This window comes from Ailuropoda melanoleuca, chromosome 5 (assembly GCF_002007445.2).
Source record: "Ailuropoda melanoleuca isolate Jingjing chromosome 5, ASM200744v2, whole genome shotgun sequence".
In the NCBI taxonomy this organism is placed as follows: Eukaryota; Metazoa; Chordata; class Mammalia; order Carnivora; family Ursidae; genus Ailuropoda; species Ailuropoda melanoleuca.
Window position 1 is genome coordinate 37,574,620 of NC_048222.1, and position 22,864 is coordinate 37,597,483.

The 22,864-nt window shown below is 38.5% G+C and overlaps 1 protein-coding gene across 3 annotated transcripts in view; it reads left to right on the forward strand.

Annotated features, from left to right (window-relative positions):
- Positions 1-22,864, forward strand: part of UACA (uveal autoantigen with coiled-coil domains and ankyrin repeats) — a 90,139-nt gene that overhangs the window by 61,012 nt on the left and 6,263 nt on the right. For all 3 annotated transcript variants that reach the window (XR_004625515.1, XM_034660738.1, XM_002922326.4), the window contains exons 6-14: positions 458-528; positions 632-738; positions 3,195-3,376; positions 4,478-4,515; positions 7,360-7,428; positions 10,056-10,163; positions 10,714-10,746; positions 11,258-11,356; positions 19,118-21,856. Coding sequence is in view for 2 of the 3 variants with exons in the window: in XM_034660738.1 (XP_034516629.1) it covers positions 458-528; positions 632-738; positions 3,195-3,376; positions 4,478-4,515; positions 7,360-7,428; positions 10,056-10,163; positions 10,714-10,746; positions 11,258-11,356; positions 19,118-21,856 (3,446 nt within the window). In the remaining variant the exon portion in view is untranslated. The remainder of the gene's footprint in view (positions 1-457; positions 529-631; positions 739-3,194; positions 3,377-4,477; positions 4,516-7,359; positions 7,429-10,055; positions 10,164-10,713; positions 10,747-11,257; positions 11,357-19,117; positions 21,857-22,864) is intronic.

Below are 22,864 nucleotides of genomic sequence, written 5' to 3' on the forward strand. Positions count from 1 at the left end.
GATTACAATCTCTGATTTTAAAAGGAAATATGAATTATATGAGTCAAACCTTTTTTACTGTGACTCTTCTATAAAGACCTGAGTATGACTCATTAAAAAAAAAATTGAGCTAATCCTTCAAGGTTCAGGTCAGTTGTAGCCACATTTAAGAATATATTATAAGTAGAAAATTTAAATTTGATTTTTATATCTGTGTTTACACTTAGGGTAGCAGTATATTGTCTTCTGCAAGGGTGACAGTATTCGTTGGTCCCAGTAAATTATACAACATTTATAAAATGCTCCGGTCTAACCCATTTTCTGAAATGGGTGCTTAACAATGGTAAGCTGAGAGCGGACAGTGTGAAGCTTGGTAGTTTAGAAATTGAAGAACTTTTGCCTTATATGGATGTAGCAAAGCACCATGAGTCTTACCAACAGATGTTCACCATTTATCATTTTTCTTTGTTCCTCAAAGCCATGGCAGACTGTCCTTCCAGCATACAGCTGCTTTGTGACCATGGGGCCTCTGTGAATGCCAAAGATGTGGTGAGTCCGTGCATGTTTATTGTCACTTCAACTCACGTGTTCTAACTTTTATGCCTTGGGAGATGTGTTGTCTTCATGCTGTTCTATTTTTCTTGTTGGTCAGGATGGGCGGACACCCCTGGTTCTGGCTACTCAGATGTGTAGGCCAACAATATGTCAACTGCTGATAGATAGAGGGGCGGAGATTAATTCCAGAGACAAACAAAACAGGTAATTTTTTTATCACAGCTCCGCATACACCAGCTGGATTCACAGTGACTCTGAAACTCCGCCACTGTGACTTGTCCTTTCCATCCCCCTTTGGGTCTCTCTTTCCTTGGAATTGGCACCCACTTCTTTTTTTTTTCTCTCTCTTTTTTCCCCAGAGTCTGATGAGGGAAGAAGAGGGAAATAGGGGAAGATGACAGGGTAAATGTGGAACACAAGCAGTGATTAGAGCCTGTGTTCAGGTCAGAAAACCAAAGAAGAGGAATTCTATCCCAGTTGTTTATTTTAAAGTTTTAAAACAATCTTTAATGAAAAATGGGCTCAGATAAGATAATGAGGGAGAACAATAAAAAATTGCACCTACAGTCTGCTTTGTTAGTGAATTTTTTGAGAGTAAAGATTCTTGGGTGTCCTGGAGCCTGACATTTTTCCGTAGAGACTTTCTCAACGTGTTCACTCTCCTTAGCCTGCCCGGGCATAGTGCTATCTCCTTCTCTGAAACCAAATTAATTTCCACACCTTGAGGTTCCTGTGTTTATTTTTGCTTATGTGTTTGATGTCATTTTAGTTGATGCGCACGAATGCTTTGAGTCTGTAACTTTCCCCTTCCGTCCTCTAGGTCCAGTGTATCGTGGCACTGCTGTTGTAATTCTCATGTTCATGGTCCCAGTGTTTCAGACAGTGACGTATCTGAAATACATCCCATTCCCTAGTTGGAGCATTATAATTCATAACAAATTTTTGGCATTTTGTAAATGATTACTAGTAAAATTGTTGGTCTTTTCACTTAATTTTATTCTTCTAAACATGTATCCTATTTTTTTGTAGTTCAGTGGAAGTAGATAGGTATAGCAAAAGTCTTTAGATGTCAGATTTTATAGCTCTGCTTGTTTTTATTGTTCAGACCTCTCAAAGGAGGAAATTCTTAAGCAATTAAGTCATTAATGTGATTATTAAGGAAGTGGCTTTTTTGCATTACTTTGTTTTTGCAGATGCTATAATCTGGTTCCAAGCATGATTAAGAAAATTGGTTTTAAAAATAAAGTTTAGGATCAGAGAGGGATCATCTGGTTGATCCATGTATAATGCCCTATTTTTTTTTTTTATAGATCTTATATTTTCCCAAGCGCTTTGGAATTTACACACACACACACACACACACACACACACACACACACACACACACACGATGAGGTAGGGCAATGTGTATTAAACAGGCTAGGGAGCAGATGGTTTTAAAAATAGATTAAAATTTGGGGCGCCTGGATGGCGCAGTTGGTTGAGTGTCTGACTCTTGGTTTCAGCTCAGGCTGTGATCTCAGGGTCATGAGATGGAGCCCTGTCTCCAGCTCCATGCCCAGCATGGAGTCTGTAGCATGGCGTCTGTTGAAGACTCTTTCTCCCTCTCCCTCTGTACCCCCTTCCACCCAGCTCATGCTTTCTCTCAAATAAATCTTTTAAAAAAAAATAAAATCTTAAATTTAAGAAGAAATTAAAAATAAATTAAAACTCTCTATTTTTTCTTTTCTTATCTATAATATTTTTTCCCTAATAAAAAAAACTTTGTTGGTGGTGCCTGGTGTATATAAAATTGTATTCTAGCAACTACTGGGGAGTAGAAAAGAGAAATAGGATATACAGAGAATAAAAGCAAGATTCCGTTTCTTATGAAATCTAATATTCACAGTCAAAGACTATGTCAGATCTAGGATAACTCACTTCATTTCATGAGCAATTTTTTGGTTTCCTCAGCAATAAAAATAGGAGTGGGACAAAATAATTTCAAGGGTCCTTCTAAATTTCCATGATGATTCAGTTGTTTAATTGCATTACTGCTATTTGTACTAAGTGTTTCAGTGCGTGATGATCTTGTCAAGGCAGAGTAAACCAGTGGTCCATAATAACGGGGATAATGAAGGAAGGTTTATCGAGGAGGCAGGTTTTAAAATTAAGTGTGAAGATGCGAAGGTCCCCCGTTAGGAGAAGGAAAGCTCTTTTAAGGAGAGAGATCAGAACTGGAGTCTGATTCGTGTTTTGGAGCAGAAGGAGTTCGTCGAGGAGGTTTGCAGGGTGAGGTTCAGTTCAAGGGACGTGAATAGTTTGGGTTTATAGCTGTAGGTTTTGAGCAGATGCGGCGACAGTGTCAGTGGTGGAAGATATTTGTGGTGATTTACTTGTAGCACATAGAAGAGCTGGCATAAAGGAGGTTAGTTTGGTAGTGGAAGGAACACACGTAGGTAAGTAGTGCAAGGTTTTTAGCTCTGCAAACTAAAACAGAAAGCAGATGTTTTTAGAGATGTGAAGTTAAAATGTAAGATAAAAATAGGAAGTAAAATCTGTATAACACGTATGACTTTTTAAAGTAGTATCTATTCTTTAGGAAGGGGGCCTCTGGAAGGTTTCTGAAATATTTTCTTAGGTCTTTCTCGGGGTCTTTAACCTTCGTTCTTCCCTCTTAGAACGGCTCTCATGCTGGGTTGCGAGTACGGTTGTAAAGATGCTGTCGAAGTCTTACTTAAAAATGGTGCTGATGTGAGCCTGCTGGATGCCCTGGGCCATGATAGCTCCTACTATGCAAGAATTGGGGACAACCTGGACATTCTGACTTTACTGAAGACTGCGTCAGAAAATACCAACAAAGGTAGGTAGCAAAGTAGCTAGAAAAGTCTAGCTTCATAAAGAGCAGCTTTTAAAGACTCAGATGGCGGAACTGCAGTTTGTGAGAAGCAAAGGATTCCTTAATGCTCCACATCAGTGACGTGTCCCCCTCCGTGCTGCGGCTTTGCACATTTGCGTTACGGCAGTCACTTGCTGTGCGGCAGTGCCTGTTGTGTATATGTTGGCTAGTTTATCACGTGAACCCTACTGTACTATGGACTGGGTTAAAGAATGAGGAGAAAGAGCCCAATCAAGTGTGTTTTACTAATGTATATATTTCTTTTTGATGAGGAGGGCTTGTAGCACTTAGCTTTTTTATACGTACAGAATTTTAAAGAAAGAATCATTGTTTGAACATGGATATAAAATATTCAACCATTATTTATCAAATACCTGTATCAAGTATTTTTCTGTGTTTATTGAAGAGAAATACCCTTCCAGTCTTTTCCATATGAGGGAAATAGAGGTCACTCGTAGTAAGCTGCAGATTATTTTTTGCATAATAAATTTTGAAGGGTTTTCCCTCAAAACAATTTGTCTATAGTATGGGTTTTATTAATGCATAAAATTCCATATATTTAAGTTTAATTGAATTAAGCAATTTTCTGTACATGTCATTTAAGTTGTTTACAGTTTTTGCTAATATAGCGATTTAGTGACTGTTGTTATGCATAAATATTTTGGCATATTTTTATTATAGTGTTAGGATCAATTCCTAGAAATTGAATCATATATATCAGGATATACCCATTTCTTTAAGCTTTTGATACATATTGACAGATTGCCTTCCATTTGAGGAGTGCTTAAAATTTTGTATTTTGCAACTATCTCCCCTTCCTAACACTGAATATTATCCACCTGGATGTAGTCATAACAAAAAAAAATACTTTTGCAGTTTAATAGGTAAAATTAAGTCACTGTCATTTTAACTGTAAAGTAGTAAGCTTTAGAGGGAACTTTAAAACTGATGTCTTTAACGACTCAATTGTATAGTTAGGGAATTCATAATCTGTAATCTACCCAAGATAACCTACTGTTTTACTGTTCCCCTTTCTCGTCTCTTTCTCTCTCTTTAAATCTTTAGGGAGAGAACTTTGGAAGAAAGGACCATCTTTACAGCAGGTAGGTCTTGATTTTAATTTTAAAAAATTCTGTATATTGTGCAATTTCAGTGAAGTGTTTCCTGGTTAATGATTATACATAACTGTTTCAAGTTTAAGTACATGCTGTTCCCTCTGCTCAGTTAGTCACGTCCATGTAGAACCCAAGTATTAAGATCCTGAGGCTTTGATGCCATCACTGAGCTTGAGACCGTGGGTCTCAATGACAATGACAATGACACAGTGAATGTATCCAATGGGAAATATATAGCCTCCTGATTGCCGGCCTTGAGCCTCCAGCCCTTAAAATATGAGATACTGTACCTTGTTGAGATTCTTAAGTGATGAATTTTAGCCTAGCAGATCATAAACATAAACATTAGCTTGAAATGTTTACTGTTATGGGAAAATTCTTCTGCTGCCTTAAGAAAGGAAGAAAACAGAATTCAAAACTGATTATATATCATGATTTAAATACCACTGTTAATATTTTGCTTTCTTTGTACTTTTTTTTGCCTTGTTGATATTTAAAGAGGACTTTGAAAAAAACACAATATATGAAAGAATTCATACGTTGCCCTAATTTTATTACCAAATCACTATGTAACCCTGGTTTTGTGTCCCAGTCTCAGTAAATGTCTTCTTGTTTTCCCCTAATCTCTTCAGGTTAGCGTAAGTGGGGCTGGTTTACCTCACTGTCACCATCTTGCTCAAGAGCTAGTGTAGGCAGCCTTCCTCTTCTGTTGGCTCTTCCCTTCCAGGCTTTCCGCTTTTCTCTAGGGAGAGGCACCTGAGCCCTTCCAAACCCTGAGGAGAGTAATCAGGTACCTTCTGAGAAATTCTGATCATCATTCTCTCTGCGCGTCATTCTCCTACCTCTCACCGGAATCTGAAAGCTGTACGAAAGCATGTTTTCCTCTCCAGTCCATCAGAATTAAGTGTTACATTCATGCATGGGTTCTGTCTGCCATCACTTTACCTTTCTCTCGGGAACAGCTGTTTCCACCTTCTCTCCGTTCCTCAGATGACCTCAGTGGGAGTAGAGTGGGGAAAGAAATGTACTGTGTTATGTCTGTACAGCTGTCTTATACGGGAGCAGAGAAAAGTGATTCCTGAAATATACAGATATTTAAAATAATTATTGAATATTAATGTGGGAATAGTATTCTGCTGAGTGCTCTAGGAGTTACCTAAATGAATACATGGAGTTAACATTCTGCTAGGAACAGTAAAACTCGGTATTTCCATTCTTTGTTGAATACATTTTAAAATAGCTGTTGCAAATAGGATTTGTTCCTCTACTAAGGGACATAGAGTCCCTGTTATCAAGAAAACTACAGTAGAGTTTTAAAAATAAGACTTATTCAATTGTTTGCTTAACAGACCTCTGTGGGGCACCTACTATATGCCAATTACTTTTCTAGGTGCTGGGTCACCACTGGGTCTAGGTGCTAGGTGTTCTAGTCATAGTGAGCAAAGTTCCTGTCTCATGTTGCTCCCAGCCTGGTGAGAGAAATGAGCAATGAGCAAATGCTAGTACTTAGTATCATAGCATCTGCTTTGAAGAAAAGTGGAACAGGATTAGGGGATGAAGAGGCGAGAAGGCGGGAAGCTATTTTAGATGGCATGGTCAGCCAAGGCCTCTCTCAGGAAGTGACATTTGAGCAGAGGTGTGAAGAATGTGAGAAGGGAGCCATGGGGCTCTATAGGAGAAGCCTTATCGGGCAGAGGGAAGGGCAGGGACCAACCCCCGATGCAGGATTATGTTTAACACATCCATGGGGCAGTAGAAGGTCAGCATGGAGGAGTGACGTGCGCATGACCGAGGAGGAGAGGCGGGTGAGGTAAGCAGCTGCCAGAAGATGAAGGACCCTCTGCAGGGAAGGCGGGGATGAAGGTAGAATGAGGAAGTGGGTCAGATCTCACACAAAGAATAGTGCTTTGCTGGAAGGAATGAGGCTAGAAATGTAGTATGGGCCAAGTCGTGGTATGGCCTGTCTTCCTAGTGGGACCTTGTCCCTCTAACTCTAAATCCAAACTCATTAGAATGATAGTTAAAACACTTGGTTAAACAAGACTCAGCAAATAATACAAAACATAAAAAAAATTTCTTAGAAAATTAAAGCATTAGCTTCTCCCCCCCCCCCCCCAAAAAAAAGAAAGACCATAGCTTTCTAAATTATTAGGTAGATTTAAATGTCAGTTTGGGCCAAAAAAAGGTTATATGCTCTCTTATTTAATACTTGTGTTATGTTTTTATTAAAGCAAATCTCTAGGCTGGGATAAGGTTTCAAAACAGTAAGTGTACAAAACAGAACATGTTCTGAAACAAGTTATTATAGAGATCTTTTATATAGCTCTGGTCAGAGGATTGTCTGTCTCTGTCTTACCACACCCTTTGATATTTTATCAGTGCTGAAAGAAATAAACACTTCCCATACTTCTTTTCAACATTAGTATAACTCCTCCTCCTTTTTAAGTACTAGATTGTTCCTTTGGGAATGGTTGATGATGCCTTATAGTGCAACTTTAGTTTCGTGTCTCGTACAAATTCTACTTTCTAAATCTTGGTAACTTCAGTAAAAACAAATCCTTAACAGTTAGGATTTTAAATTTTATTATGTCTTCGTATTTTAAAATAAATCATACTTGATTTATTTAAAAAACCTGTATTCTTAAATATGCTTTCCACTTGGAGTTTTAAGTGCAAACACTGCCACCTTGTGTTATATTACAGCAAACTTTCATGTTGGATAAGCTGCGCATCACTAATTGGATATTCCAGTAGGATATTTCCTACTGAGGAAAATGTACTTATCTGTATTTTCATACTTGCTAACCTGAGTTCTCTTCTGTTTCACCAAAGCGAAATTTGCCGTACATGCTAGAAGAAGTAAATATGAAATCAAGTCAGAGGGAGCATCGAAACATTCAGGTAAAAAGAAAAAAAAATGGTATCTTTGTAAAGAATTGCTGTGTTGTCTGTAGTGGGGTCAGGTGGAAAGAGGAGCATGAATCGTGGGGGAAATGAACAGGGGAAGGAAGGGCAGCCTGCTGTGTTTTGTGATTCTGTTTTCTTGCCCAATCCCTTCTAAAAGAATTGACTTTTGATACGAATGTTTGGGTCGTATTATCTTACAGAAAGTATTGTTTTAATATGTATTAGGAAGCAAATAATTTAACAACTTTATATAACTTTTTGGTTTAAATATATCTGTTTCGGGCCTTAAGTCCTACATTTGTATTCATTTTAGAAAACTTAAGTATTGTGATAAAAATGGTGGTTATTAATGTAAATAAATACATTTAGTTTAATGTAAGTATTTTTTTATTTTGATGAAGAGGAATCATTTTGTTTAACCATACAACATTTTATGTTCATCAAAGTGTTCAAAAAATAATTATTATGTGGATTATGTTGGAGGAAGATTCCATAATTAAATGGTTTATTTTATGACTGAAACACCATTAAAATATAAGTTGTATAGCTGTTTTCCATATGATAAGACAAAAGCATTTTGTTTGGGCTTTTATAGTTTACTATGTAGTGTTAAAAAAGTGAACTCTAGCCCTAAATTGGAGCCTTAAATGCTTCATATCTAAAAAAACCCCAACGTATATACCTTAACTGAAAAATACTTTATTGCTGGGGTTCCTGGCTGACTCAGTCAGAAGAGCATGTGACTCTTGATCTCAGGGTGGTGAGTTCGAGCCCCACGTTGGGTGTACAGATTACTTAAATATTTTTAAAAAAGAAAAGAAAAAATTAAAAAATTGAAAAATACTTTATTGCTAAAAACTGCTAGCCATCATTAGAGTTTTCAGTGAGTTGTCATCTTTTTACTGGGCGGGGGGTCTTGCCTTGATGTTGATGGCTGCTGACTGATGAGGGTGGTGAGTTGTTGAAGGTTGGGGAGGCTGTGGCAATTTCTTTAAATAAGACAGCAAGGAAGTTTGCCACGTTGATGAACTCTTCCTTTAACAAAAGTTTTCTTGGTAGCATGCTGTTTGATAGCATTTTCCCCACAGTAGAACTCCTTTCACAATTGGAGCCAGTCCTCTCAAACACTGTTGCCGCTCTGTCAACTAAGTTTATGTCATATTCTAAATCTTTTGTCACCATTTCAATAATCTTAATAGTATCTTCACCAGAAGTAGATTCCATCTCAAGAAACCACTTCCTTTGCTCATCCATAAAAAGCAACTCCTCAGTCATTAGTTTTATCATGAGATTGCAGCAATTCAGCCCCATCTGCAGGCTCCACTGCTAATTCCAGTTCTCTTGCTGTTCCCACCACATCTGCGGTTAACTTCCTCCACCGAAGCCTTGAACCTCTCAGAGTTGTCCATGAGGGTTGGAATGCACTTCCTCCAAACTCTTACTAATGTTGGTATTTTGACCTCGTCCCATTAATCATAGATGTTCTTAATGGCATCTAAAATGGTGAATCCTTTCCAGAAGATTTCCAATTTCCTTTGCTCAGATCCATCAGAAGGATCTCCATCAAGGCGGCCATATAAAATGTATTTCTTAAATAATTAGCCTTGAAAGTTGAAATTACTCCTTAATCCACGGGCTGCAGAATGGATGTTGTGTTAGCAGCCCTCGCAGAATTCATAGAAGAGAGTTTAGGGCCTTGCTCTAGATTAGGCTTTGGCTTAAGGGAATGTCGTGGTTGGTTTGATCTTCTATCTAGACCACTTAAACTTTCTCCATATCAGCCATAAGTCTGTTTTGCTTTCTTATCATTCATGCAATGACTGGAGTAGCACTTTTAATTTCCTTCAAGAACTTTTCCTTTGCATTCACAACTTGGCTGTCTGGTACAAGAGGCCTAGCTTTTGGCTTTTTTTTTGCTTCTGACATGCCTTCCTCACTAAGCTTAATCATTTTATCTTTCGATTTAAGGTGAGAGATGTGATACTCTTTCCCTTGAACACTTAGAGGCTATTGTAGAGTTTGTAATTGGTCTGATTTCAGTGCTGTTGTGTCTCAGGGAATAGGGGGGCCTGAGGAGAGGGAGAGGGATGGGGGAACGCCCAGTGGGTAGAGCCGTCAGAACGCACCCAGCACTTACTGGTTAGGTTTGCCATCTTAGATGGGCGCACTTCATGGTGCCCCAAGACAATTACAGTAGAGTCATCAAGGATCACTGACCGCAGATCACCATAACAAACAGAATAATAATAAAAAAAGTTTCAAATATTGTGATAGTTACCAAATGGAACTCTCAGAGACACAAAATAAGTGAATGCTGGTGGAGAAATGGTGCCGATAGACTAGCTCGGTGCAGGGTTGCTGCAAACCTTCAATTTGTAAAAAACACAGTATTTGCGAAGCATAATAAAGCAAAGCACAATGAAATGAGTATGCCTGTGTATTATTTTTGATCTATAAATTTTAAGTCATTGGAATGTCATTGAAACTATTGTGTCTTTGGACTTAAAGATGTTTTATATATGTCTATATCTGTACATGATAGCAAACTGCTTTTAAAAATTTTTTCCATAAGAATTGCTCTTTTAAGGCTGGTCTGGCACTTGTTATCTTTACTATTTAAGGATCTGGAGGTTGAAAATGAAGATTTGAAAGAGAGGTTGAGAAAAATTCAGCAAGAACAGAGAATATTACTGGATAAAGTCAATGGTTTACAACTACAACTGAACGAGGTAAATAATCTACATAATATAAAAAAATTAAAAAATGTTTTACTACCAGTAATCATCATTGATAACAAATAGTTAATGATCACCTGCCACATCAGGTTATGGTGCTAGATGCTAAAGGAGATACAACCAGGTCATTGTCCTTGAGGAAAGTCCTATCTTCCTGGGATCTTTACATGAAACTTTCAGTGTCACATGTAAGAACAGAGAATACTGTGGGTGTATGGTAATAGCAAAGCGCTGAACTATATAGTTGGGACTGTGGGATTGGAGAGAAAGGAGTAGATAAAAGATGTGAGGAAGAGGAGTAGATAGGAGTTGATAATGGATGGGTTCTCAGAAGAATCAAAGTGCTTCTGAACCTGATCAATGAGAAGAATGAGTGACAGCTCAGACCACAGAATTAGTCATCCAGAGACATTTTCTCCTTACATCCTTGTTCCCAATCTTAAAGGTACGTGCCAGCCTTTTACAAAGATATTCACTGAGCTCATGCCTTTAAAAAATAAGCTTTGAATAATGAAAATACATTTCTTCTTCTTTTTAAATTTAGGAAGTAATGGTTGCTGACGATCTGGAAAGTGAGGTAGGATGATAAATTGTACTTTAAAGCTCTAAAATGTTACGTAAGTTGAATACGATATTGCAGTTGAGGTTTGAGTCCTGAGTTGAGATGGGGACAAGGATTCGATTCCTCGTTATTGCTTAAAGGGAGAAACAAGACCTATATGTGACTATAAAAATACAGTTTAAGTACAGTAGCATGGGTTATCATAAGCATTTTGTTGTTATTGCCTCTGAATGCCTCATTTTCTGTGAAACTTTTAACGAAAAGATATTAAATTCTAAACATTGTAAATAAAATGTCTGAAAATAATAAGATTTGAAACAAATGACAGAAATGAGAATTTTTCATAGAATTGTTTGTATATATTGTATATTTTATTAGTATATTTGTAGAAATTTTCAACTCTACTAGTAGTTAAAAATACTAAAAAAAATCAAAGTCATTTTAATTCACATTTTCTGAAACACATTTTTAACCCGGTTGCAAGCACGGAGTGATTTTGCTCTGTATTTATTCCTTTCCATTTCAGAAAGAAAAGCTGAAGTCCCTTTTGGCGGCTAAAGAAAAGCAACACGAAGAAAGCCAAAGAACTATTGAGACTCTGAAAAATAGATTTAAATATTTTGAGGTATAGAAAACTTCAATAAGTTATTTCATATAACATATAATGGGCAGTGGTAAGGAGCTTGGGGTCAGACTTGAATTTGAAGGATCGCTTTCTTCTTTATTGTGTGATCTCGGCAGTTTATTTAGTCTCAGCTTGCTGCCGCTTTTGCAAAATTGGGGTGATCGCCCTTTTCTCCACAGACTGTTGCAAAGGTTAAACGAGACCACTGAAACTGACCCACGTGGGCCTAGCATTCTCTTCCATACCCATTTCTCTTCCTCGGCTTTCCTCTTTGTCCGTCTTTACCTTTACAAAACTTCACACTCGTGCCAGTAAATTTGCAATGTTTATGATGGTGAAAAGAACAAAGTGTCATAAATGAATAGTGTATTTCCAGGATTATCTCAGAAGGGGTGTTGTGTATCTATGCATTAATATGCATTAATTACAACACTTGGTTGAGAGTAGTGTGTCAGTAAGGCTCCGTTCATATATTCAGCTTTGGTTGGGCCCGTTAGCTCTTAGTTTTTCCAAAGTCATGGTATTTTTTAGAAAGTTTTTATTGAAATACCGTGTATTATAAAGTGCACATGTTCAAGTGTGTACATTGAAGAATTTTCACAAGTCAGACACACCAAGGTCAAGGAATAGAGCTTCCCCAGTACCTGGAAGCCTCCTGACACTTGCTTCCTGTCACAACCCACACTTCCAGCCCAGACGGTAACCACTGTCCTGACTTTCACCTGCAGACGTTTGTTTTGCAAGGCCATCATATGTATTTTATCAATGTTGTTCATCACTGGTGCCATTGAATAAGGTGGCTGATTCAGTGTGGATCTTTTATCTTTACTGGGGACTATAACTCCAAAGGACGTAACAAAAGCAATTCTTTCCTTTGGAGATGAAAAACGTGCTCAGCTGTGAAGGAACGTAAAGACATGGGAGGAATCTCACAGATGTAATATTGCGTGAAAGAAATCAGACACAGAGTGTATATTTCATGATTTCATTTTTACGAAATTCGGAATCAGACGTGACTAATCTGTGGTGCTCGAGGTCAGAGTAGAGGCCACCCTTTGGTGAGGGGTTACCGACCAGGGGCATGAGAAGCTTCTGAGGGCGCTGGGAATGTTGTCTGTCTCGATCTGGGTTGTGGTGACCCGAGGTGTACATATGCAGACATTTACTGCACCGTATACTTCGCATTCTTGTACTTCCCTGCGGGTGAGTTATGCCTTGATGCGCGTTTGGGCTGATACGACTGAATTCTGAAGCTTATGCAGAAATACAGGTTTATAAAGTAATGAACGAGTAGAGTGGCTTCTGTCTTTCACATTTGAAGTGTTTGTTTTTAAGGTTCGTAGTGAAACTAGTAATAGCTAATGTTTTGTAGCACCGCCCATGTGCCAAGAAACGGGCCTGTACTATACACGCCCTTCATAAGCACATCAACTCTGTGTGGTGGGTCCTACTCTTATCTCCACTCTGTAAGTGAGGAGACTGAGGCACAGAGCAGTCTACCGGGAGTGGCTCTATAAATAGGAAGTGGCAGAGCCACAACTTGAACCCAGGCGGTCTGACTAGTTTAATGCTCAGAATAGCTCGAATGAGAAAATACAGATGCGTATATGGGATTTTTGAAATATCCGTCAAAGTCGGAACCTATAATTGGGTAGTATTTACATATTACTTTTCTTCTAAGAGTGGACTCTCACATCTTAGGAATAACATGTTTTTCCGTAGCTTTCGACAAACTTGGAGCCAAGTCTATAACTTCCAATGAGGTTATAATATATTGTAGAAAAATAACGCGTTTTTTCTTATAAAAACAACACATTTATTTTAGGAAACTGAGAAAACGTAGTTAAACTAAAGGCAGAAAATAAGCACACCCATAATGCCAGCACTCTTCTCCTTTCATCACTTCCTTTGTGCATAGCTTGTGTGCATACACATTGAACACGTGGGAATGTTGTTTTGTAGCTTTCTTCACGTAGTCTAGTGAAGACATTTTCTCTAGTCGACATGTATTCATTTGGATGAAGTTTTATACTAGAAATGAGTTTTTTACTTTCAAGAAGAAAATCAGAGGGTGCACTTTACAGGTGGCCCAATATTTACGAAAGCAGCCATTAAAAACTGAGAATGCGTTATTTATAAATATTGAGTACCTACTACTGTATCATCTCACATGCTAAAAATTCCTCATAAACTGCCAACAGAAATGCTGCGTTATGTGTAATATATAATATGTAGGCAGTTCCCTTTTGTTTATAGGAAAAATAAGGGGAAAAATGTACTTTAGAATGAAGCTAATTTTATGTTACAACTCATCTGTCCATTTTTATTTGAGTAATCAAGTAAAGGTAATAAACCCAAACTAAGTTTTGTGAACTCTTCTGTGTGTAGGCCTCCCCTAACCCGTACATGTAGAAGCCCATTTAGCAGCTATTGCAAACTCTAGTATTAAATATTACATAGAACGAAGACCTTAACCAAGTTTACAGACATTTTTCTGTACCCTGGGGGAACTACGGATTAGTGGAGGTGGCATTCATTCAGTTACAGAACTGTGGACCGTTTTTATTGTGGTCACCTCTATGAGTTTGACACATAGCTGTTAGTCCTAATACACACATATACACAGACATGAACTACATCTGCACATCTTCTTTTAAAAATTGAAAGTATTTGACATACAATGTGACATTCGCTCCAGGTAAACTCCATGGTAATTTGACAACTCTGTCTGTTGTGCTGTGCTCACCGTATAAGTGTAGCCCCCCTGTCACCATACAATGTTATCACAGTACCACGGACTGTATTCCTTATACTCTACCTTTTATCCCCACGACAGTCATTCCGTATCTAGAAGCCTGTGTCTCCCACTCTTCTTCATCTGTTTTGCCCATTCTCCTACCTCCTCTCCTCCATAAGATTATTCTTTGGATTTATGGGTCCGTTTCTGCTTTTTGTTTGTTTGTTCATTTGTTTTGTTTTGGGATTTCACATATGAGTGAAACCATATTGTATTTGTCTTTCTCTGTCTGAGTTATTTCGCTTAGCATTATATCCTTGAGGTCCAGCCATGTTTTGCAAATGGTAAGATCGCATCCTTTCTTATGGCTAGCGTGTGTGTACGTTCACCACATCTTCTTTGTCCATTCATCTATGGATGGACGCTTGGGTTGCTCCCATATCTTGGCTATTATAAATCATGCTGCTATAAACATAGGGGTGCATATTATCTTTTTGAATTAGTGTTTTTGTTTTCTTTGAGAAAATTGCCCTGTAGTGGAGTTACTGGGTCATATGGTATTTCTATTAATTTTTCAAGGAACCTCCATACTGTTTTCTACATTGGATGCACCAATTTACATTCCTACCAGCAGTGCACAGGGTTCCTTTTTTTTTTTTTTGTTCTAACACTTTTCTTTTTTTTTTTTTTAATTTTATTTTATTATATTGTGTTAATCACCATACAGTACATCCCCAGATTCCGATGTAAAGTTTGATGCTTCATTAGTTGCGTATAACACCCAGTGCACCATGCAATACGTGCCCTCCCTACTACCCATTTTCTCCACGTTCTTGCCAACAGTTGTTTTTTTTTTTTGTCTTTTTGATACTAGCCATTTTAACAGGTGTGAAGTGGTATCTCATTGTGATTTCAATTGCATTTCCGTGAGGATTAGTGATGTTGAGTGTCTTTTCATGTGTTTATTGGCCATCTGTATGCCTTCTTTGGAGAAATGTCTGTTCAGGTCCTCTGCCTATTTTTAATTGAATTATTTTTTAGGAGTGTGTGTAAGTTCTTCCTATATTTCGGATATTAATTCCTTATCAGATATATGATTTACAGATAGCTTTTCCCATTCACTAGGTGGTCTTTATATGGTTTCCTTTGTTGTGCAAAGGATTTTTATTTTGATGTGGTCCCAGCAATTTATTTTTGCTTTTGTTTCCTTTGCCGGAAGAGACCTATCTAGAAAAGTATTTCTATGGCCAATGTCAAAAGAGATTATGGCCTATTTTTTTCTACCAGTTTTACAGTTTCACGTGTCAGGTTTAGGTCTTTGATCCATTCTGAGTTTATTTTTGTGTATAGTGTAAGAAAGTGGTCCAGTTTCATTCTTTTGCATTTATCTGTCCAGTTTTCCTAGCATGATTTGTTGAAGAGAAACTGTCTTTTCTCCATTGTATGCTCTTGCCTCCTTCGTCATAAATTAATTGACTGTATAAGCATGGGCTTATTTCTGGGCTCTTTGTTCTCTTCTATTGATGTCTGTGTCTTTTTTTCCTGCCATTTCTGTACTGTTTTGATTACTGTAGCTTTGTAGTATATCTTGAAATCTGGGACTGTGATACCTCCAGCTTTGTTCTTCTTTCTCAAGATTGCTTGGGCTTTTTGGGCTCTTTGTGGTTCCATTCAAATTGTGCTGTTATTGGTTCTATTCTGTGAAAAATGCTGTTGGTGTTTTAATAGGGATTGCATTTGATAGGGAAGACGTTTTCTTCCTTTTGAGGTAAAGAAGCAGCAAAGAATGTGCATCGAACGTTGTTTCAGTTCATTTGGGGCTCACTTTTTTTTTTTTTTTCTTTTGAGCAGTTAAGTTTTTCCTTGAAACGCTTGGCTGCTTTTATTAAAATGCTTAGTGAAGTGGTTTATTCCCGACTGGTCTCTCTAATTGTCGCTAGTGCCGTGTCTTTTTGTGGCTTCAAATAGAATCACACTCAGGAGAAACAAGGAATGTTGCAAATGTGGCTTTAATGATTGGATCAAAATAGATACAGAATTTAACAACATGAGGCAATATTCGTCATAAATTTATGCTTCTGATTTCAGAGCGATCATTTAGGATCAGGAAGTCATTTCAGTAACCGTAAGTACAAAAGCGTAGATTATCATTACTGTTCACCCAGTTCAAACAAAGAAGAATGTTTATACCTATTTATTTTGTCTAACCATACATGACATTCTTGCCGCTCACCTTCAGCTACTTCTGTGTTATACCTCAACACGTGAAGTCTTCCTACTTGAAGATACCGTAGCCTCTGACATAAAATCCGGTCATGCTGAGGCTCTGATATTCCCTGGGCACCTGTAGTTTTAAGTTGTATCTTATGTGAGCTACCAAACTTGCCTTGTTGATTAGTAGGCATTTATCTTGTGATATTTGGAGCTTGTTTTTTATGAAAAGAAACATAGCATGGTTTTGTGGTTTGGAGAAATCTTTGGATATAGTCTCAATGCTGGGAGGCAGTGTAAAATTTGAAGTTACATAAGTACTTATTTCTTAGTTGTCTTAAGGCTGTAATTAATATTAACTTTTATGTATTGTTTGCTAATTCTAAATAATTCCTCTAGAAAATCCATTTTTTGCTTCCTAGTAAATATTAAATTATCCTCGAGCTAATAAGTACAATAGTAATATTTATCCCATAAATTGTAAAGAACACCATTTTTATTTTGACTGACTGTAAGATACATATTTTATAATAATCATGTAGCTTATGTAGTCTAACCATCTTATATATTTCTAAAACCAACTTAGTATCTATTCAGAAGAATATAGATACTTCCCTTACATCTATAGAAATAATAAGGAAAAACAGGGATATTTTAGAACAAGGATAATTTTATGTCGTAATTCATTCTTTTGTTTTGTTTGAAAAATAGAGGAGAGATAGTAACACCAAATCAATTCTTAGCCTACTTTGGTACGGGTATTTAAGTCAAGATATTTATTTGGATTTATGTAGGAAAAGAAGATATGCTTCTCAAACAGGGTCAAATGTACATGGCAGATTCACAGGTGATTCTGTTTTTTAATTAAAAAATATTTATTAAAAATATTTGTGCCTTTTTAAAAAGAGGAAGACAGTGATAAGTACATACACATTGAATAAGGTTTTCATTATCAAAAGTTGTTGGTATTCTGAGTTTCAGAAAAGCAGATATTACTGTTTCTGGTGCCCTCTAGAGTGTTTTTGATGACAGTAGCTTAAATTAGAGATTTGAATTACAATGTCATTGTCTTTGATAGTAAGCCTGTATTTATTAACAGCATTTGGTCAGCTCTTCATATTTGCCCATACAGAGGGGAAGACAGTTTACGAATAATTCAGAAGTAATTTTTTTGGCTTTGAAATGTATTTTTCCTTGTATTCAAATACGTATTCTATGTGTTGGAAAGTCACCTCAAAATAAGGAAAGCTTCCAAGAGGTAGTGTTGGCTGATTTACCTGTTCATCTGCTTCTGACCTTTACTTTCCAGTAGATACAAGTTTGCATTTTTAGCACCTCCCATGGACTGAAGTGATACATATTTGGGCTTTTAAAGGCTTTTTTACATTCTGTCATTTATAGGCAGAATGAGTTAGTCTTCGTGATGTCTTAAGATCACTTTAACTGGAGGGGTGCCTGGATGGCTCAGTTGGTTAAGCATCTGCCTTCAGCTCTCAGGTTATGATCCCAGGGTCCTGGGATCGAGCCCTGTGTTGGGCTCCCTGCTCTGAGGGGAGCTTGCCTGCCGTTCCCCCTGCTTGTGCTCTCTCTTTCTGTCAAATAAATAAATAAAATCTTTAAAAAAAAAAATCACTTTAAGCTGGAAACTTACAAGATTCTAAGTTGAGGAAATGGATATTATCTGAAAAGTATTTAAGATTAGATAAATATTTGTAATAAAACAAGTATGGAAATTGTAAAGATGTGTAAGTAATTGGTAAATTATCGCAGTTTTAGTCTAAAGATCACTGGTAAATTGAAAGGTAATTTAGAAGCAGAGTGAGGCTGGGAAATTATTCCACGTTTTTAATTTTCTTCTTCTTGATCCTGAGGAAGGCAGTATAAATTTAACTGAACAACAGTAAAACCCGCCTACTAAAATAGTAGAATGTGTGCACAGCACATAGCTTTTATCAATGAGTTAGTACCTGTAAAGGCCCTTACTGTAATGGGCTGTATGGGAAAAATTAAAATATTTAATAAAATAAAACATTTAGTCTTTCATGATTATATGTTCTGTTTATGAACTATTTCATGAGAAGTTTAATTATACTTCTTTTTTGTGTCAACCCTTAGTGAAGGGAATAAGTTGTCAATCAAATTTTGTACTTAGATCATATGCTAAGTTCTAGTTCATCCTACTTGAGAGAAGAAAACTTGTTTCATCTTTGTGAGTTTTAACTAATATTCTCTTGACAACTCATACTAGCTGTGTTTATTTTGGTGGTATTTTTATAGTTTAAAGAACATTACATTGGAGTTAACGAGGATATTCAGAAATTATATGTCTTATTAGAAGTTACATAATGTATCATTCTATGAAATAATTTGCAGATTTAAAATTGCAGTACTTGTTTTGATTCAAGTGGTCTGATGACTTTTTTGGAATTGGAAGTTCTAAGCACGTAATGTGCCATACAGCATAGAAATAATAAATGTGTTTTGATAAAGTTGATGTCACTTGTGGGTAGTTACTGTGAATGGGGAAAGGAAGAAGAAGTAGTCCTCAGAGGCCACAACTATTTTCCTTCTTTGTTCTGCCAGAAATACACGTAAAGTGAACAGACTCTCTAAGCATCACTGCTTGAGAACATGTGAAGGGAATCATACCCAGAATGGCTTTTCTTACCTCCAAAATCACTACTGTAGTTTTCTAATATGCTAGTTGAAAACCCCTTGACTGCTGATGATGTGGGAACTTTATAAGTTTGGCAAATAAGCCAACGTCTTCTTTAGGCTTTTGTGATGAGTACCTTTTTTCTTTCCCTTTTCAGTGTACTTCCCCAGGGGTGCCAGCCCACATGCAGAGCAGGTCCATGTTAAGACCACTGGAGCTGTCGTTAACCAATCAAACCTCATATTCCGAAAGTGACATTTTAAAGAAAGAGTTAGAAGCCATGAGAACTTTCTGCGAATCCGCGAAACAAGACCGCCTCAAGCTCCAGAACGAGCTGGCGCACAAGGTGGCCGAGTGCAAAGCCTTAGCGCTAGAATGTGAACGCATCAAGGAGGATTCGGACGAGCAGATAAAGCAGTTAGAAGACGCACTGAAAGATGTGCAGAAGAGAATGTATGAGTCCGAAGGTAAAGTAAAACAAATGCAGACACACTTTCTTGCCCTTAAAGAGCACCTGACAAGTGAAGCAGCCACAGGGAGCCATAGACTAACGGAGGAGCTGAAGGACCAGTTGAAGGACATGAAAGCAAAATACGAGGGCGTGTCAGCAGAAGTGGGAAAATTGCGAAACCAAATCAAACAAAACGAACTGTTAGTAGAACAGTTTAGGAGGGACGAAGGCAAGCTGGTGGAAGAGAATAAGCGATTGCAGAAGGAACTCAGTACGTGTGAAACAGAGCGAGACAAGAAGGGAAGGAGGGTCGCCGAGGCGGAAGGCCAGGTAAAAGAACTCTTAGCAAAGTTGGCCCTTTCAGTTCCGACAGAAAAATTTGAAAGCATGAAGAGCTTATTATCAAGCGAAGTAAACGAGAAGGTGAAAAAAATAGGAGAGACGGAAAGAGAGTATGAAAAATCAGTTACTGAAATCAGACAGTTAAAGAGAGAACTTGAGAATTGTAAGGCCAAGCTTGCTCAGCACGTCAAGCCAGAGGAACACGAGCAGCTCAAAAGCAGACTGGAGCAGAGAGCAGGGGAACTCGTGAAGAAGGTCAGCGAACTGACGTCGAAAAATCAGACGTTGCAGAGGGACGTTGAAAAGGTTTATCTGGATAATAAGCTCCTCAACCAGCAAGTACAGAACTTAACAAGTGAAATGAAAAGTCATTATGTTCCTCTACAAGTCAGCGAAGAAATGAAAAAGTCACATGATGTCACTGTCGAGGAGCTGAAGAAACAGCTTTTAGATGTAACACAAAAATACGCAGACAAGAAGCTGGAAATGGAGAAATTGATGACGGAAAATGACAGTTTAAGTAAGAATGTTAGCCGCCTGGAAACTGTGTTCGTGCCTCCCGAGAAACACCAAAAAGAGGTCATGGCTCTGAAATCCAGCGTCGCTGACCTCAAACGACAGCTGTCTGAACTGAATAAGAAGTGCGGTGAAGACCGAGAGAGAATAAATGCACTCGTGTCTGAGAACACTAACTTGAAAAAGACCCTGAATACCCAGTATGTGCCGGCTAAAACCCACGAGGAGGTAAAAACCGCATTGAGTGGCACACTGGATAAGGCCAACAGAGAATTACTAGATGCGAAGAAAAAATTCGAAGATCTTAATCAGGAATTTGTAAAAATAAAAGGTGAGAATGAAATCCTCAGGAGAAACCTGGAAGACACTCAGAGCCAAATTAAAGCCGAGTACATCAGCCTCCGAGAGCACGAGGAGAAGATGAGTGACCTGAACCAGAGCATGACGAGGGTACAGGATAACAGTGCGGAAATACTGGCTAACTACAAAAAGGGCCAAGAGGAGATTGTGACACTGCATGCCGAGATCGAAGCCCAGAAGAAGGAACTTGACACGATTCAGGAATGCATTAAGCTCAAATATGCTCCAATCATCAGCTTCGAAGAGTGTGAGAGAAAATTTAAAGCAACAGAGAAAGAGCTAAAAGAACAGTTATCAGAGCAGACACAAAAATACCACGTCAGGGAAGAAGAGGCCAAGCAGTGCAAGCAAGAGAATGACAAGTTGAAGAGGGAGATTTTCACTCTTCAGAAGGATTTGAAGGATAAGAATGTTCTCCTTGAGAACTCTCATGACACGGAGAGAGCACTAAACAGGAAAGCAGAAGAGCTAAGCAAACAGTTGAAAGACCTGTTAGAGAAATACACGGAGGTGAAGACCGAGAAGGAGAAGCTGGTTGACGAAAATGCCAGACGGACTTCTGAGCTCCTTGCAGCCCAGACCCTTCTGCAAAAGCAGCATGTCCCACTGGAACAGGTTGAGGCCCTGAAAAAATCTCTTAGCGGCACCATTGAGCATCTGAAGGAAGAACTGAAGAATAAGCAGAAGTGTTATGAGAAAGAGCAGCAGACAGTGGCTAAACTGCATCAGAAGTTGGAGAACCAAAAGAACTCTTCGGTGCCCCTGGCAGAGCATTTGCGGATTAAGGAAGCATTCGAGAAGGAAGTGGGCGTCATAAAGGCCAGCCTGAGGGAAAAGGAAGAAGAAAGCCAGAACAAAACCGAAGAGGTCTCCAAACTCCAGTCCGAAGTTCAGAACACGAAACAAGCATTAAAAAAACTAGAGACGAGAGAAGTAGTCGATTTGTCTAAATATAAAGCAACAAAAAGTGATTTGGAGGCCCAGATTTCCAACCTAAATGAAAAGCTGGCCAATCTGAATAGAAAGTATGAAGAAGCCTGTGAGGAGGTGCTGCATGCCCAAAAGAAGCACCTGTCTGCCAAGGACGAGAAGGAATTACTGCATTTCAGCATAGAGCAAGAAATCAAGGATCAGCAGGAGCGGTGTGATAAGTCCTTAACAACAATCACAGAGTTACAGAAGAGAATACAGGAGTCCGCCAAACAAATTGAAGCAAAAGATAATAAGGTAGGTACCGAGCAGTCTGCACGGTTTGTCGTTGGAAGCCCCAGAGGAGGGCTGCCGGAGTGGACAGGGCCCTTTACCACAGCCTCCCACAGGACAGGGCTATGAAAGCATTGACTATGTGACCACTAAATGCCACCTTTCCAGTTAGACTACCGGTGGGCAAAGAAATTCAGGATTGAAAAAAAAAAAGAAAGTCCTACAGACAAAAGCCTTTCTCCTTTGGTTTCCTCAACTGGTATAGCCAAGAATTGAGGAAAGATGGGGAGACTCAGCGTTCACTTGCCTCGTGAGTGAATGATCAGTCTTCCTCTTCAGGAGGAAGAAAGCTGTTTCGGGGCTGCAGGAAACGAAGGACACGGGGGAGCATCCTAGACTTGGTCTTGGCACTCACCCATACCAGTAGCCAAGCCCCCCTAATTCCTTGCACACCGTGTCCTCATATCTTTGCACAGACTGGTCTCCTCACCCAGAATGCCTTGCCCCTCCTGCCTTCCGAGTTAAGTCCTATACGTTCCTTCATGCCCACTTCAACACGTATCCTCCTTCCTGAAGCCTTCACTGTCCAGTCTAGCCTCCAGTAAACTGTTCCTCTCGCAAAATGCATGTTTCCGTCAGTGCCGCCATCCATTTCAAATGTCTAGATGGCTGCCTCAGAGTTACATGGCTGAGCTTCTCAACCAGCCAGTAAGCTCAGGTTTGTAACTTACCTTTTCTTTTCATTCATTCTCATGATATAATTTACAGACTAGGTGCCCAACAATATTTTTGAAACTGATAGTTGGCATAAAGTGTGTACTATGGAGATGAGAAATCAGGAAGGTTGGGTGCATTTTTATCAGTTCAATAAATAATTATTGAATGCCTTTTATATGCCAGGTGCTGTGGTCAGTTCTGGGGAGTTCCAAGAGCAGACACGTTCCTAGCCCTCCTCAGTGGAGAAGTGCAAGTGCTAACATGACCCATCTGCTCATACGGCCCAGAATTTAAATGCCCTCCGCTTACTCAGAA